General features: G+C 37.6%; 2 protein-coding genes across 5 annotated transcripts in view; one reads left to right on the top strand and one right to left on the bottom strand.

The window, feature by feature from the left end:
- The window catches only part of LOC134748240 (protein transport protein Sec23A), a 324,866-nt gene that overhangs the window by 290,044 nt on the left and 17,808 nt on the right, over positions 1 to 17,014 (bottom strand). For 2 of the 4 annotated variants that reach the window (XM_063682968.1, XM_063682967.1), the window contains exons 12-14: positions 11,868 to 11,933; positions 11,558 to 11,578; positions 9,022 to 9,148 (exon numbers count right to left, since the gene is read on the bottom strand). In XM_063682968.1, coding sequence (XP_063539038.1) covers positions 9,059 to 9,148; positions 11,558 to 11,578; positions 11,868 to 11,933 — 177 coding nt within the window. In that variant the 3' untranslated portion in view covers positions 9,022 to 9,058. Of the gene's footprint in view, positions 1 to 8,321; positions 9,149 to 11,557; positions 11,579 to 11,867; positions 11,934 to 17,014 lie in introns of those variants that run through there. The other 2 variants (XM_063682966.1, XM_063682969.1) reach the window with 2 other exon arrangements.
- LOC134748273 (calcineurin B homologous protein 1) lies at positions 1,826 to 8,330 on the top strand. Its single transcript, XM_063683006.1, has 5 exons — positions 1,826 to 2,201; positions 2,876 to 3,139; positions 4,179 to 4,272; positions 6,421 to 7,892; positions 7,982 to 8,330. The coding sequence occupies exons 1-4, from the start codon at positions 2,135 to 2,137 to the stop codon at positions 6,563 to 6,565; spliced, it is 570 nt and encodes a 189-aa protein (XP_063539076.1). The 5' UTR covers positions 1,826 to 2,134; the 3' UTR covers positions 6,566 to 7,892; positions 7,982 to 8,330.

A 17,014-nucleotide genomic window follows, 5' to 3' on the forward strand; every position in this document is an offset into this window, starting at 1 on the left:
TAAACTTCTTCTTAATGAGGGCTACGCGTATGAATTCGACGCTAGGGGCGCTAGTGTAGATGGTGGTCTTTTACATTGTTCGAAATGTCTGGATCGGTCATGAGGAGTGGGGGAAAATGACCGAACGGGATAGTCTTATGTATCTTTCAGTAGGAGTAGCAGAGAAAGCGCTGTTATTGTTTGTCCTTGTCATAGTTTCACTTTTCCACCGCTGCCACAACCGAGGTTGTGGCAAACAAATAAGTACGTGACATGTCATGTTTGTTCGTTGCTTGTTTAATTATCGTTGTTTTGTATGAAATTGTGCTTTCTCTTATGAAATATAGTGATGGTTAGCGTTTTGAATGCTTGAACTTTGATAAAATACTGGTGAATTGTTCTGTAATCGGCTGTAATAGCCGCTCTGAGCAAAAATATGAGATCATAACCTTTCACACGTAAGTACGGTAATTTACACCTTCCTCTTAACGCAATATGTGAGAATAACATCGTAAAATTACGTTACACTCAAAGCAATGTAGAATCAAACGATTTCAATAAAAATATCACAATTATTTACGCAAATTAACAAAACATTATTTGTAAAATTATCCGCCCAAATTACGTAGGTAGGTAGGAGTCTGAGGTCAGCCATTTTTAAACTTCTTCTTAATTTAGCTGCATAACAATCATGTTAGGGATACCAGATGAAAATATCATAATTTTATGGGTAATTTTGACCTCGAAGTTTTTTCGTACTTCTAATTCCAAAAAATAAATAAACAAATGTTGTGAAGATTAAATGTGGTGTACATTAATTGGTGTGATTGCGATAAGTGATTTCTTTAAATGAAAACCCATAATACATTTTATTTTACGTTTTATTTACTAAACATGTTTAGTTTTGTACCACCTGCGCGAATTATAGGAGGTATTTCATTGTTTATAAGCCTAAAAAGAACGGCCCATTGACATTTTATTTAACAATTTTTTAATACCCTCAAACAAGCTAACTTTGCCTCCAGGGTAATCGCCCCAACGTGATATGAAATATTGGGGTAATTTTTACCAATATGGTATCCCCACGTTTATGACGTCATCTATGTCTATCCCTTACGGGCGCACGCGTATAGCTGGTCTATGTAATGCTAGGTCTATGTGTCACTTGTCACTTCAATGACTGACAGCTGTTCTTTAGTCTTTTGGACCACCATCAACAGAGGCGCCAACTGGTGAGCAAAAAAACGATAGCCCTCATTTAGCTGCATAACAATCATGTTAGGGATACCAGATGAAAATATCATAATTTTATGGGTAATTTTGACCTGTATAGTTTTTTCGTACTTCTAATTCTTAGAAAAAAACAAATGTTGTGAAGATTAAATGTGGTGTACATTAATTGGTGTGAATAATGTGATTGTGATTTCTTAAAATTAAAACTCATAATACATTTTATTTTACGTTTTATTTGCTAAACATGTTTAGTTTTGTACCACCTGCGCGAATTATAGGAGGTATTTCATTGTTCATACGCCTAAAAAAACGGCCCATTGACATTTTATTCAACAATTTTTTAATACCGTCAAACAAGCTAACTTTGCCTCCAGGGTAATCGCCCCAACGTGATATCAAATATTGGGGTAATTTTTACCAATATGGTATCCCCACGTTTATGACGTCATCTATGTCTATCCCTTACGGGCGCACGCGGTAGGCCGCATCTATAGAAATATACTAGATCTATGGATTCAACTCTATGTGAAAATTGACGCACGTCACACGTCAGTGTCATAATGTCATTCATTTCATTTTCCTTGCTCTATGACCTATGACTATGACTATCAATAAAATTTATAGCATTTTCACTGTTTTCAGCATGAAAATGAGTATGGAAAATCGTGTAACGATCTAAAGGCCATTTAATATCCGCCTTTTTATTTTGCGGTGACCAAAAAATATTAATAAATTATTTACTTGTGCTATAAACTAGAATGAGTGTTATCATTATTCAATGACTTCAATGTGAATAAAGTTTAAAGTACAAATGTGACCAATCGTTTACAAAACTTAGTTCCGATCGCGTTAATCGTTCCTTAGATTAATCAAGGCTTATCAAACAGTGTTCGTTCGCTTCGTACTTGGGCCACATTCCACGATGGGAAACAAATCGTCTTTGATGTTGAGAGTAGAAGAAATAGCTCAAATTCAAGAGGAAACGGGATGTGAGCTTGAACTACTCATTTAACTTTATTGTTTATTTATTGTGCGATTTCCATGTTTTTCCACCTTGGCCTGTGTATCAAAGGTCACAGTGCATTTTTATTGTGTTTTAAAGTATTTTTATTGCATGAATAATTTGTAATTAGGTATTGTTGATTTTATAATCATATTTCATAGACATATATGTTGTCTAATAGTTAAATTAAGAAACTGACTAAAATAGGTCTGTATATATTATTTATGTACCTTGTATAAACTCCACACAATAAAAATGAGCACATGGGTTCTAGAGGAACTTGAGATTAATGAAAGGTTTTCTTTTATCTTATTTTTAACCTGTTGTCTACCAAGCTGTCAAAAAAGAGCAACCCTCTATCTACTCCAGATTTGTTACGATAGATTTTTTTGCACCCAAGCAAATTGCCAACTACCCCAAGTAGTTGTTTTTTTTTTGGCCGGTAATATCTGTTCTAGACAACAGGTTTAAAGATACAAAACACACTTCATCATTTTAATCTCAAAGTCCAACCACCTTTGATGTTGCTTATGTCCATGGTTGACTATGACCGCTTTCCATCAGGCGGCATGTCTGCTTGTTGGCTATCACATAAAAAAAACAGAAACCTAATATATGATCTCTTGAGTCAGGTTTTAATTTATTAACATTTTTCCACAGTCACTCCAAACCAAATTGAGCGCCTATACTCAAGATTTACATCCTTGGACAAAAATGACTGTGGTACATTGTCTCGAGAAGACTTTCTCCGTATTCCCGAACTGGCCATCAACCCCCTCAGTGAGCGCATAGTCCACTCCTTCTTTGCTGAGAGCCATGATGACCGAGTCAACTTCCTGCAGTTCATGAGAGTGCTATCTCACTTCAGGCCTATTAGAAAGAATAGGGAGAACAAATTGAATAGTCGGGAGGAAAAACTAAGATGTAAGTTGATTACACTGAATACATGTATTGTAGGCAAGCAAAAAGTCCCACTTTGTCGCCTGCCATAAGGAGGCTTTGACAGGTTATATGTATAAAGATACAAGCAAATCTCGTCCTTATGGTAAGTCACAAAGTGGGACCTTTGACTAGACTTTGACACATGTATATTCTGCTGTCACACACAACTCTGGACTCCACAAACGTAGCACAGTTGTGCATGATAAGGCAGTGTTATTAGCAAAAAATAAAAAGATTATTATTTATTAAACAATACACAGAAACATTTTTAGATAGCATGCAATAAGTATAAAATAAATAAAATATAAGTACAAAAGCTTGCAAAAACAATGATTTTCTTTGATATTAAAATTCTAGCATATATTATATAGGTATTGTTACTATATTAAGTTTAAACTGTTATCATTATCAATCAATGACTTTTGTATATGTTTGACCTTCACGTGTCCAGAAAGAAGAACTGAACATTCATTGATAAGCATATTTGCATAATACAGCCACGTGACAATCACGCTATCTATACAATGATATTATGGTCATTTAAAACAGATGTTTCTGCTTGATAAAAGATTAGTAGTTTTCCTGTTAACCGCCAAAGACGTCAACTAACGCGCGCGGGTATAAAGCCAAATATCAACCTTCATGCACCTGACAAGGTTCTTGATGGCGCGCCGCCCTCGATAGGCGTGGCGATCAAAGAGTTAAATCGCCTATACATCTGCATACTAACTGAGAAATTGTAGGAAAAGGGACATCCCTTTGGCCTTCAAACATCTGCACTTGGTGCAAGATGTTTTCCTCAGTTCAAAAATTCAAGGAGCTCAAGCTTTGCTCAATTCAATTCAATTATTTATTCATAAAATTTTACATTTTATACGTCCGTCGGTTTACGATTACACATTACATTACATATTAAATATACATTAAACAACTATTACTATTACAATCTAAATACTTATTTACAAAAAGATTTGTCATTCACATTTAGTATATTAATTTGATAACCATTGATTATTTTCAGTTGCATTCTCGATGTATGATCTGGACAATGATGGTAAGATCTCCAGGGATGAGCTGCTGGCTATACTGCACATGATGGTTGGAGTCAACATCAGGTATACCACCCATTTTACTGTGTAGTTAATTTGCAATATGCGCTAAATCAATATAAATGTATTTATTCATTGCATTGGATTTTTAAGAGTATCCGGCAAGCTCGGTTCTCCATACAAACGTAGTTCCGCTCTCATTTTAAAACGAGTAGCTAGTTTGCTCTAAAACTTTGTACTTACAATAGGATAAGGTATATCTATGTCTGAAATTAGTTTATGTAGCTTCAGATACCATAGTTAAAAAAATACTTACAGCGAATTTACGTTTTTCATAGAAAAATTGTTTTTGCTCTTTTTCGTTTGTTTTATAAACTGGAGCTGTTTATATAAACTAATTTCAGACATATACCTCATGTCATTGTATGTGCAAAGGTTCATTACAATCCAAAACGTAGTTTTAAAATGAAAACGGAACTCCGTTTGTATGAGAATGTGAAATTCGGCCGAGCTTGCCAGACTCCTAAGGTTCATAATTCATAATTTATTTATTGCATCCATGGTTTACATTAGGTGGTACATACATAGTGGGTTTCACATGGACCCTGGTAGGGCACAGCAATAGTCTTAAATCTAAGTTCCGTAGCCAACATGGCAAAAACAGACCCTTATAGTTTTGACATGTCCATATGTCACAGCTATTTTACTCGAAAACAATAACTAACTATTATCCAACTTACTTACTAAACTTCACAAGAATCGGTTGAAAAATAATACCTGTAGACGAGAAGACATACAAAAGAATTTTTGGTTTTGCTTGGTCAATTATAGGAATATACAACGCGCTATTTTTATCTTACACTTGGTAAATTGTTAGATAAAAATTTATGGGCGGGACAGCACGCGCGTGAAAGTATAAGTACGCGCGTGAGATAGAGATAGGAACAACATGTACGAAACTCCTCATGGTAAGGGTCCTTCTTTCTTTACTGGGTTCGTAGTTTATAGTGTTACTGACATACCTACATACAATCCGGAATTAAGTCTTCTAGAAGCCAAGTATTACAGCCAAAGAAAAATTGCCAACATAGGTATCCTATCTCCATAGGCTGATTAGATAGGAATGTAATACTTCGATATTATGATAAGCTCATAATAGGTACTTATCAATTTTTAATTCCGGATATGTACAGTCGCCATCAGATATATCGGAGCAGCCGAGGTGCTCACAAATATCTGAACACGCCTCTATTGTCAAGGCGTTAGAGTGCGTGTTCAGATATTGTGAACACCTCGGCTGCTCTGATATATCTGATGGCGACTGTACACATGATATTCAATAATATTTGTGTGTTATAATTAATTTATAAATAAACAATCATATGATGAACAGTTACTTGAACTCTTCACCTTTGAAAGTCTGAAGTCGTGGCACAGAATAACTAATAGTACTACCGTACAGAAAATTCACTCCTTCACGAAAGCCAGATTTAAGTATAAAATTATACCTACACTCGCCGCCTGCAAGCAAAATTGAAACTTATAACCGCGCACGAACTGTGAATCTTTGCGCGCCGCAGTTTTATGACCGAGCTGCGAGTGTCGGCACGGGGTTGTCACTTGACAAGTTTTTGTACTTATACCTACTGATTTATTATTTTTAAGATAAATATGTAGGAATTACAAACGTTGATTCTGTAAACATAATTTTTTTTGCCGGAGATAGTATGTCTGATTCTCACGGAAGTAGGTATGCCACAGAAGTACTTATTCCTTTGAAAATATGTCGGTCAATATGTATAGTCCGGAATTTAAAAAAAATGTTTTTTCTGCTTCCTTGTTCTTCCGTTTATTCAGACATCCGTAAACAGAACATTATCTTTTATACAGATTAGATCGCGATTTAGGTTTCGAAGCCATTGCGTACTTTTAATTTTGCGCGAGCGCCACGTGACACGACTATCGTGCGAGCCGAGCGGCAGCCCACTGCCATACACCTGCCCGGGCGGTGCGCCGGCCAAATATACCTAAACTGCGCAGTGACACCCCCCTGGTCGTGGCTGAGGCCTTGTGGCTTGTTGCAACGATTTCCACTTAAAAATCATATCCAATTTGATAGTGGGATTATTAAAATCTACAGTGTCACACACAGACAGTGTAACGTGGCCTCAGATTGTTTTACTTAACTTACCTACGCTATTTTTCATTTCGCAGCGAAGAGCAGTTGACCAGCATCGCGGAGCGCACAATACTCGAGGCCGACACCAACAACGACCAGATGATCTCCTTCGAGGAGTTCTGCCACGCGCTGGACCGCACCGACGTCGAGCAGAAGATGTCCATCCGCTTCCTCAACTGACCGCCTGGCCCTACTGACTGGCTCTATTACAGTCAAGTGTAACACGTCTTTTATTCTATCAACGCCAAAGACAACTAATCTAGACGCAAGGTTCATGTTTGTCGGGCCTTCATCGACTAGATCCTAAATTATATGCCCTATCCTCGTAAAGCTCATGTTCCTTAGTACTTATTAAGTTCGATGAAAATTTAATCATTTACTATCGGAATAGAGCTGCTTGTTTTGCTTCGTAAAATTTTCAAACTAAGCAAAAATCAACTCTATTTCCTACAATATAGGTTCAAATTTCACTAGCAAATTTAGATGTTTTTCTTGTATGACTGGGCCTTAAGAGGCTATAATAACTGTAGTTCAAATTGTGTATTTGAACCGAAATCAACACAGTTAACTGTCCATTCGTAAACCTTACTGTAAGTGTTGTTTTAAGTACATCGTCAAAGTATTCTTCATGCTTTGAAACCAGTTTTATAAATCTCTAAATCTTGTAGCATTAACGTTGGCGTGTGTGGCGTATGATCGTAAAAGATTACACCTTCGTCTAGCAATTTAGTGTGTAGCGTCGTTACATTTGACCATAAACAATACGCACCCGCAGGCAAGCCGAAGTCAAGTTGACAATTTTTTTTTAAGGATGGTATTACAACTCGTAATTGTTACTGTTAAAGTTATTTGATTCGAACGATTTTCGCAAAATTATATCTACCGTTATATAAGTAGATCAAATAGATCGTGACGCCCATAGTAGCCAAATATATCGGTGCACTCTTTTGTTACCATAAAAATAAGCATGTGTTGCGATATATTTGGCCACTGGCCGTCACTATCTATTTGATGCTGACTACAACATACAAAAAGTGATGTTAATTTTTGAAAATACGTTCGTCTCAAATAAACGTAATATTGTGCTCGTTTCGTTACAGTTTGTGTGGAAAACCATAATTTGGTGTATATAATAATATAATGGTGATATTATTTAGATTAAGTTTGATGGATTTAAAATGTGTTTATGTATGAATTTGTAAATTATATCGTAGTTGTATGGTAGCTGTCATTGACATTCGTTTTTGGATAATTTAAATAGAAAAAGAGTCATTTGTACTATTAATCCAGAGGGTTTCATCTCCCTAAATGAAAATGTGGACAAATTCTACGCCTAAATAGGTAAATAATTTTTTACAACCACTTTTAAACATTCAGTAAAGTGTGTTTCGCGAGTGACAATGTCTGTAGGCGCCGTATTTGTTATTAGTTTGTTTTTTACTTGTTGCTAAATTATAATTTAGGTATTTAAATTACTGTTGCATTGTTAACTCTGCATTTAAGATAGGTAGTTGCGTGCACCAAATGCACCAAACCGTGATAAATGGCGGAAGAAAGGGGTGGCCTTTGCCCAGCACTGGGCTATTGAAAAAAAAGTTGCGTAGGTTGAGCTACCCTTGGCTACTTCTTTGTAACGCTAAATGTTTTGTCGTATATTAGAGCCACCAACCAAATATATAATTTTAAATGTTAAGGGTTTGTGGGTAGACAGAAGTGGTTCTTGTAGATTAGGATATAATCGATAGTGAATGTATTCATATAAACTACTCATAGGTTCCATTAACACACTAATTTATTATTTATTATTGTACAATATTTATTTTCAAATATATATTATTGACAGGGATTGTAAAATAAACTGTACAGAGAAGAGGAAGTGGCGAGAGCATATACATATAGACCAATATATTTTTTCTTAAAATAAATCATTTAATCATTTCATAAACATTTGTTTTAATTTATAATGGAGAATATAAAAATAACTTAACAAGCAGCGATCTTGAAAAGAAGAGGAGCGTGTTAATAGATGATGCATTGGTTAAATAAATTCTTTAAGTATTGTCCCAACAGTAACACATATTCTCACATTCGTACAAATTCAAAGAAACAAGTCTTTCTTTGTATAGGGGAGAAGTGGCATGAACGAGAGCCAGGTTTTGAAAGAACCACTCGTAGGTATTATTTTGGTAGTTTCAGAACGAGTTTTGTACGAGCTTTTATTTTTTAAGTGACAATACTGATTGCACGTCACCTACAAACATAACATACAAAAATCGTCCTTAAAACTACCGAAATGCAGGAGGCTCTTTCAAAATCTAAATCCTTTATGCCACTTCTTTCCTAAAACCAACAAGTACGGCTATCACCAGTTTGACATTAACATATTCGCCAGCGTAGTTACACACACGGCTGTCCATGGCTGGAATGGCTTTCCATGCATCTCGCTCGTACTCGCATATTAGTGCAAGCGAGATGTACAGAAAGTAAGTTACGCAGACGTTAGTAAAAATGTTAGTTTGACACTGCTAAGGCAGTCGTGGTAAGGCTACAGACCAGTAACGCAGTTTCTGTATGAGATGGAGACAGAAGGTACATGTACTGCTAGATACATACATACAAATATTTCCCCTAAAGACCTGCCCTATTCTACAAGATTGTGTCCCGGCTCTCCGACTAGGCGGTGGACGACACGGCAAGCTTCTTGAGGTGCTCCATGAACACCTGCAGCGACACGTCGTCCGTGAGCACGGGGGCTCCGCCATCCTGTTTTACACATAAAATTATATAAGTACTCGGAAATTATGGAAATCAGTCCAAAATTGACTTAACGATATAAGGGCCACCCACACTAGTGTCTTTTGAGTCTGTGTCTAGTCAGCGCTATTGAAAATGGCGTCGCTGCGCAGTTGCGCCAACGTTGCGTCGAGCAGCAGCCATAGAGTTGACTAGACGTCGTCGCTCAGTACACGCTTCTGTGGGGTGGCTCTAAGAGTTACTGGTTAGTGCGTTAATATCTGTGTTTTGTTCAATTTCCAGTGACAATCAAATGTCTCTAATAAACCTACTATATATATCCCAGAAACGTCAAAAATGCGAAAATAAATCAAGCGTGTACACCGCGAAACCCCCAAGTCATTTAATAACATCTAAACAGACCGTCTACTTACTAACATTGTGCAAAGAGGATATAATAGGATAGAGCGGTACTGTCCTAGTAAATTTTGTAACCACAGGAAATTCATTGCCATCTATCGACACACGATTAAAAATGATTTATTTATTTGCATTAATAATTTTTATATGATTTTGACCCATGTTCTTTCACTGATATGCGTTAAAATTGTTAAATAACAAACGAAACCGTCAACGCCATCTATCCGAGAGTAGGCCAAAGGTAGTGGCGCCATCTGATCAAGAATCAAATTTTCTTGATTTTAGAGGCACGTTTTTCCTTAGACTATATCCATCTATTACGGAGTTATATCTAACTTTGCAGTGTGTGACAGTGACAACATAATAATTAATATAAAAAACCGGCCAAGTGCGAGTCGGACTCGCGCACGGAGGGTTCCGTACCATTACGAAAAAAAAAACAGCACAAAAAATCACGTTTGTTGTATGGGAGCCCCATTTAAATATTTATATTATTCTGTTTTTAGTATTTGTTGTTATAGCGGCAACAGAAATACATCATCTGTGAAAATTTCAATTGTCTAGCTATCACGGTTCATGAGATACAGCCTGGTGACAGACGGACAGCGGAGTCTTAGTAATAGGGTCCCGTTTTTACCGTTCGGGTACGGAACCCTAAAAGCACTATTAATCATTATCATGTTATCCCGTTAACACAATGTTATTTAACGTTATATGGTGGGACCAGTGGGACCACCGTAATAACATTAATAACAATAGTACAGTAACTGATTAGAATGGTTTCTTTGCTTACAAAAGCTTGTTACAAAAGTGTATATTATCGGCTCAGCCCTAGAAATAACTCATCCATGTATTACTTAATTTAGCTTCTCAATACAACTATTTCTTCCTAAATAGATAACGGAGAAAAATAATACACAAGAGATTTTAAAAAATTGCTTAAACCCCCAATTCAGATGTTATGCACAGATGTAGCGCATAGTTATTTTCCATAGCATTACTACGAACATGTCTTGCTTATTTCAGTCGGTCTCGGTACAAGAAGTACTGAAGTTGACTGAAGTAGCATGACAAATACGAACGTTTCCGAGAAAATACGATGGAAATCAATTATGCACTACATCTGTAGTACCAGTGTAATGAGGGCTACCGTTTTTGTGCTCACCAGTTGGCGCCACTGTAGATGTAGGTCCAGAAAAACAGATCTCAAAATTCATCTATGCTTATTTTTATAAAATTAATGTTTAATTTTGCATATATTTTATTTGGCACTTTTTTAAACCACTAAAATTTATTGAGCTACATCTATTGTTTACCATGATTAACCAAAGATGGACAAAGATTTACCACAATGAGGGCTAACGCGTATGAATTCGCCGCTAGGGGCGCTAGTGTAGATGGTGGTCTTTTCCATAGTTCGAAATGTCAAATGTCACTTGTCACTTCAATGACTGACAGCTGTTCTTTAGTCTTTTGGACCACCATCAACAGAGGCGCCAACTGGTGAGCAAAAAAACGATAGCCCTCATTATGAATAAGGAGTAAAAATTCCCGATAAAAAAGCTTAAAACCCCCAAATCTACACTAGTGCTCCTATAGCGGCGAAATTAAACGCGGTAGCTCTCATTAGTATACCTAAGTAATGATCTAAAAAAAAGGTTAAAAGTACAAAAACTTAATTCCCGTCGTAATTATTATATAAACCATAAAAGATTTAGAAAATATTACTATTTAGAAAATGTTAGCTTAGCACGTGTTGCAAAAGTACATTTTTTTTATTAAATGAAATATAATATAAAATTAAAGTATTAAACAGCTTAGTGCAAAAACATGCCTTAAAATAAAGTTAGATTTTTTCTATTTATTTTAGCATATATATTAATAGGTAAGTTAAGCTGAAAAAAAAAACATTTCAAGTGAAAGAGTTTGAAAGCGTTTGAAGCCAATGTAAAATTTTGAGTTCAGGAAGCCGACACCAAAATTAGTTTAAAAACAACTAAGTAATAAAAAAAATACTACCGCTGACGGCATCGGCATCGCCTGGTTTTCGCCAATACAATGATGAAACAAAAAAATAAAAAGTCAAACCATGCTGTAATGGCCGGTTCTTGTCATTATACCACTCCATGCGAATTAATAAAAATAGAACAGCTCCTTTCCTATGAATCCCGTAAAATTAAAATGCAAGTGTGATCTAAGTTTCTACAAACTTGTAGGAGCAGGGAGCTAAAATCGTGAATTTGAAATCAAGTCATGCATTTGACATCTATATAATGAATCGTATTAAAATGGCAACAAGGTGCTATTTTGATGAAATGATGTCACTCACCCCTCCATAAGCGTACATGTTGTTGTGCGTCTGAGATGGATTGACCTTCGACAGCAGGAAACGGGCCTGAAATTAAAAACATACTGTGAATAACTACAATACACAATACTAATAATATAAATCTAGAATATCTGAAAGGTAAGGCGTATTTTGAGGTATTAGCCGACATTCTGAAGCACCTATATACGAATTAACCCGTCTTCCCAATCTATCTATACATATAATAAAGCGGAAGAGGGTCGAAAGTCTGTACATGGAAGATATTCGAAAAAAAATTGGCTGGGGATACTTAGAATCGATAACAGAACACATTCCAACAGTTTTTAGAATTTTTGTCTGTTTATCTGTTTATCTGTTTGTCTGTTTATCTGTTTGTCTGTTTATTTGACCGCGCAACTAATGAAAACGGCTGAACGGATTTTGATGCAAACTTTACTAATCTGTCGAAAAAATCCACGGCCAGGTTATAGGCTATAAAAATTTGAGAAATTTTACCCCTAAAAAGGGGATGAAAGTTTGTATGGGGTTCAAGATTTATTTTAAGCTAGCAATTTGAAACTTCGTAAGAAGATATATTATTGAAATACAAGAAAACTAATTTCAGCGTTTTTGAAAATTCATCCCCTAAGGTGGTAAAATAGAGGTTGAAAGTTTGTATGGAGATCAATTTTTTTTTTGAGTGCGTTACTTGAAACTTTGTATAATGGGCATATTATTATAATACAGGAAAAGTGATTTTAGCGTTTTCAAGAATTCGTCCCCTAACAGGGTTAAAAGGGGGTTGAAAGTTTGAATCCATTACAAATGCTTTGAAACTTCTTAGAAAGGTATGATAGACGATTACAAAAAAACTAATTTTGACGTTTTTAGAAATTTAACCCCTCAGGGGGTTGAAAAGGGGATGAAAGTTTGTCTTGGGGTGCAAATTTTATTTAAAGCTAGGAACTTAAAACTTTGCAAAACGTTATTATATTAAAAAGCAAGAAAATTACTTTCAGCGTTTTTAAAAATTTATGGTGGTGAAAAAGGGGTTAAAAACTTTATCTTGATAGCTATATCATTTTAGCTACTAGGCCAAGTTAGGTATCGTTTTTGTATAAATCGGGTATGCCGAATTCATTTATGATATCAAAATGACACCATTCCCGAGTGAAAACACAAAAAATATGAAAAAACTTTTTTTTAATTTCTCTTTACGCTTAAACCGCTAAACCGATTTAGATAAAATTTGGTATAGAGATAGTTTGAGTCCCGTGGGAGAACAGGGTAGTTTTTAACCAAAAAAATGGAGACTGCGTTTGCATGGAGAAGCGGCCGTGCCCTTTCCTCTTAATAATGGTCACGAAGGTGGGTACTTTAAAAAAACATTTTTCAGTAAATGTCAAACTATTTGGGACTTAAACGCGTTACCATGCCTTCCCGAAAAAAATCGAATCTTTCGCGAAAGTCTCGCAATGCATTGCGGTCTCAGGAGTCTGAGAAAAACCACGGTGAGAGACTCAGTAGCGCTCTAGCCAGGCAGGTCGCTTCGCTTTCGGCTGAAACGGCAAGCCAGCGCGAGTTCGATTGTGATCCCAAATACATCGTACGTAATACATATGTAGGCGCAGATCCTGACGGAGTGTGGCGCCGGAGAAGCCGTGTTCATCCCGCGTATCCCCCTCATTCCGAGCAACTTCCCGTTCCGCTTCAAGCGCCTACAGGTCCCCGTGAGCGTCTGCTTCGCTATGACCATCAACAAGTCGTAGGGGCAGATGCATTTCCCACTCCGAAAACAAAAAAAAAGGGGCAGACGCTGCCCGTCGCCGGCGTTCATGCTTAAGACTGATTTGACTGGAGGACCGATTTGGATGACATGATTTTGATGGGAACTCCCAAATATTCCGAAATACGTTTTTCCGATTTTTATAACCACGACTTTCATAATCCCGATTATTTATAAGTCCGAAATATCAAAATTACGATTTTTAAAAACACGATGGAATAAAATCACGAATGTGCTATTTCCGAAAACTTAAAATCCGATTGTCACTTGACAGAAAGCTTAAAGTTCCGATTTTACACTTTTCCGAAAATGTTTTTTTTTCCGAATTCCTAAATTCCGAAAAATCATTGTCCGATCGGAAATAATAATTCGGTATTCAGAAATTCGGTTATTTACAAGATCGTAAAAATGAAATCCGTGATATTCAAATGAAGACTCACGTTTTAGTAATTATTACGGGTACCTGTCGTGCCGCATCATGTTAAATTCGGCATAAAATTTTTTTGGCATAAAAATTCGGCATAAATAAATTAGACAGAACTGCGAACCTGCGAACCCGAACTGTTGCCAGAAGTGGGTTAGGTTAGGTTAGAATTGCGACCCCAAGAAATCGAACTGTTGCCAGAAAAGTGGATTAGGTTAGGTTAGAACTGCGACCCCCCGCGGGTTGCTCACCTTGTCGTGGTGGAGGGGCTTGTAACCGTGGCTTGATCACCCACGGTGAAGCGAAGAGGCAACCAGGGCCGGCCTGTTTGGGTCGCGGGCTGGCCCGAGGAGGACGCTCCAAGTGGGCTGGTTTAGCCCGCTTGTGATGCGCCGAAGGTGGACCGTCGAGGAAGAGGAGTGTCGGTATTGCGGTAAGCCGTTCTCCCTATCCTCGGCGGCCGAGGTGGGATCGCAGGGGAAGAGGAGTGATGGTATTTCGATGCGCCACTCTCCCTATCCCCTGCGAACTTGGCGGGGCCGTTCCGCTGTAGCGGCGTTGGTGGGGCTGCAGAGGAAGAAGAGTGTCGGTGTTACGATGTGCCGTTCTCCCTGTCCTCTGCAGCCGAGTTGTGGTTTTGCGGCAGAACCATAGACCTGATCTGTCGCCGGGCGCCGGGGAAATTCCTGGCGCCCGTGGCTTCCTTGTGGCGGGCTCGGGGGGGTCCGCTACGATACAGAATGGAAGCCGAGGAGGAAGGCGCGCCTAGCGTGAAGGGCCTTCGGGCATTCGCGAAGGAGCCGCGCTCGTGGGCGGCTACCGCCGGTGGGGTCGCAGATGACAAGCGCAAGCGTTCCTGTAACCCCACCAATAAGGCGGCGAGGCGGCATATGGGGGGTTTTTTAGTGGGTACACCGTGGGCCTCATTAGCCTAAACGGGAGTCCCACATAACCACTCGGGTCACCCCCCGCACCCGGGTGGTATGTAAAAAAAAAAGGTTAGAACTGCGACCCCCAAGAAAACGAACTGTTGCCAGAAAAAAGGAAATTTAAAAATTGGGATATTTAAAATAGGAATCACGTTAATTCGGAATAAGGGCAATTCCGAATTCGTGATTTTGAAAATCGTAAATGTTAAATTCGGTGTTTGCCACCATCGGAATTGTTATAGTCGGAATTATGTAGTTCGGAATTTACAATATTCGGCTTTTTGGGTTTTCGGATTCGTGATTTTCATTTTCATCATTCGTAATTATGACAGTCGGAATATTGATGGGTCGAGCATTTAAAAATCGGAATGATAAAATTCGACATTCTAAAATTCGGAATAAAAAATTTCGGAATTATGTAGTGTACCCGATTTGCATAGGTACAGTCAAGGACGTTAAAATACAAAAATGGTACTGTATCGTTCGATATACACCTACTACATGCCGTTTAAATCATGTCAAAAATTTGAATAAGGGCAAAAAAATATTCATTTTGGAGTGTAATTTTATTTAGTGGTAGCATTGAGGATATAATATTATAGAGCGGCACTGTCATAGTAAATTTTGTAACCACAGTTAATTCACTGCCATCTATCGACACACTTTAAAACTAAAAATGAAGATTTATTAAAATACGATAAAATGTATTTAAATATGGATAAATGATCTTTTTTATTTGCATTAATTATTTTTATTATTTTGACCCATGTTCTTTCACTGATATGCGTTAAAATTGTTAAATAATAACAAACGAAACCGTCAAAGGTAGTAGCGACATCTGATCGAGAATCAAATTTTCGTGATTTTCGAGGCACGTTTTTTCCTTAGACTGTATCCATCTATTACGGAGTTATCTATCTTTGGTGGTAGGTACCTAATTGTAAAATATTTTATCTGGACTACAGTCCTCTAGCTAGCGTATCCATCTGTCAACTTTACTTTAAGTTCTGTCTCCAGGGGACAGGGAGATAAATTAGGGGTGAATTAGCCGCTTACTGACACAGACCGAATTCCACGCAGGCGAAGCCGCGGGCACAGCTAGTCATTAAATATTTATAATAATCCTACTCTACATTGCAGATGTTTTTTATTATCAAGCAGATGCCAAATACGTCTGCGTGCGAGCGATACTACATATTTCATATTAAAGGAAAAAATCATCGCTTCCGGCAGCGTCATCAATGTCATCATCCCGTAAAGTGTTCGATTTTTCCTTAAATAATATAAAATTTGTAGATGATTTATTGATTCACGCATATTTGTTTCTTTTTTGTGTTTCATGTCCCTATTAAATAAACTTTGATCTCACAAATAAGGCATATACGAAAAGGCCAATAACTTTCATATAATATTTTACCCTTAGGCCCACTTGCACCATTCCACTAACCCGGGTTAACCGGTAAAACCTCGAGTTATCATGGTTACCAGTACAATTTGACACTGGGTTAACCGCCTAACCCCGGGGTTAAGCGGTTAACACCCACTGGTGGTGGATAGTGCATCCCACTAACCCGGGTAAGTGGGATGCACCATCCACCACCTTACCCTCTACAAGGGCCTTAGTCTACAATTTGTCTCATATTTTTTGCTAAGAATAGAATTGATGATGAACAGACAGTCATAATATTTAGTGTGAGGACTTCGCTCCACATATGATCGATCTTGCGCTTCGTACACATAAAAAAGCGTACATTTACAAGCAAATCAAGCAATAGGTACAATATACCGCTAACACTTGTCACTAAACCTCCACGTCTTCAGCTGAGATAAGCGCGCACCAAATAAACGTGTCGGAGAGCAAAACGAACGCGAGCTGCGAGTAGATCCATTGTGGCGAACAAAAAGTCGCTATAATAATGTTGTGCCGGGCCCTGTTGGCCGCCGCCGTCTTTACATGTACGTTGTCTCGCGGAACGCGCCCACCGACTTTAAACTACATAAAAGGTTTACAAAAATATACGGAACGTAG

This window comes from Cydia strobilella, chromosome 16 (assembly GCF_947568885.1).
Source record: "Cydia strobilella chromosome 16, ilCydStro3.1, whole genome shotgun sequence".
Classification (NCBI taxonomy): Eukaryota; Metazoa; Arthropoda; class Insecta; order Lepidoptera; family Tortricidae; genus Cydia; species Cydia strobilella.

Bases quoted from the DNA above. Each gene is read 5' to 3' on its own strand.
- LOC134748273 (XM_063683006.1), top strand. From the start codon at position 2,135: ATGGGAAACAAATCGTCTTTGATGTTGAGAGTAGAAGAAATAGCTCAA. The intron at 2,202-2,875 runs GTGAGCTTGAAC...ATTTTTCCACAG, and splicing joins AATTCAAGAGGAAACGGGAT to TCACTCCAAACCAAATTGAG. The intron at 4,273-6,420 runs GTATACCACCCA...TTCATTTCGCAG, and splicing joins ATGGTTGGAGTCAACATCAG to CGAAGAGCAGTTGACCAGCA.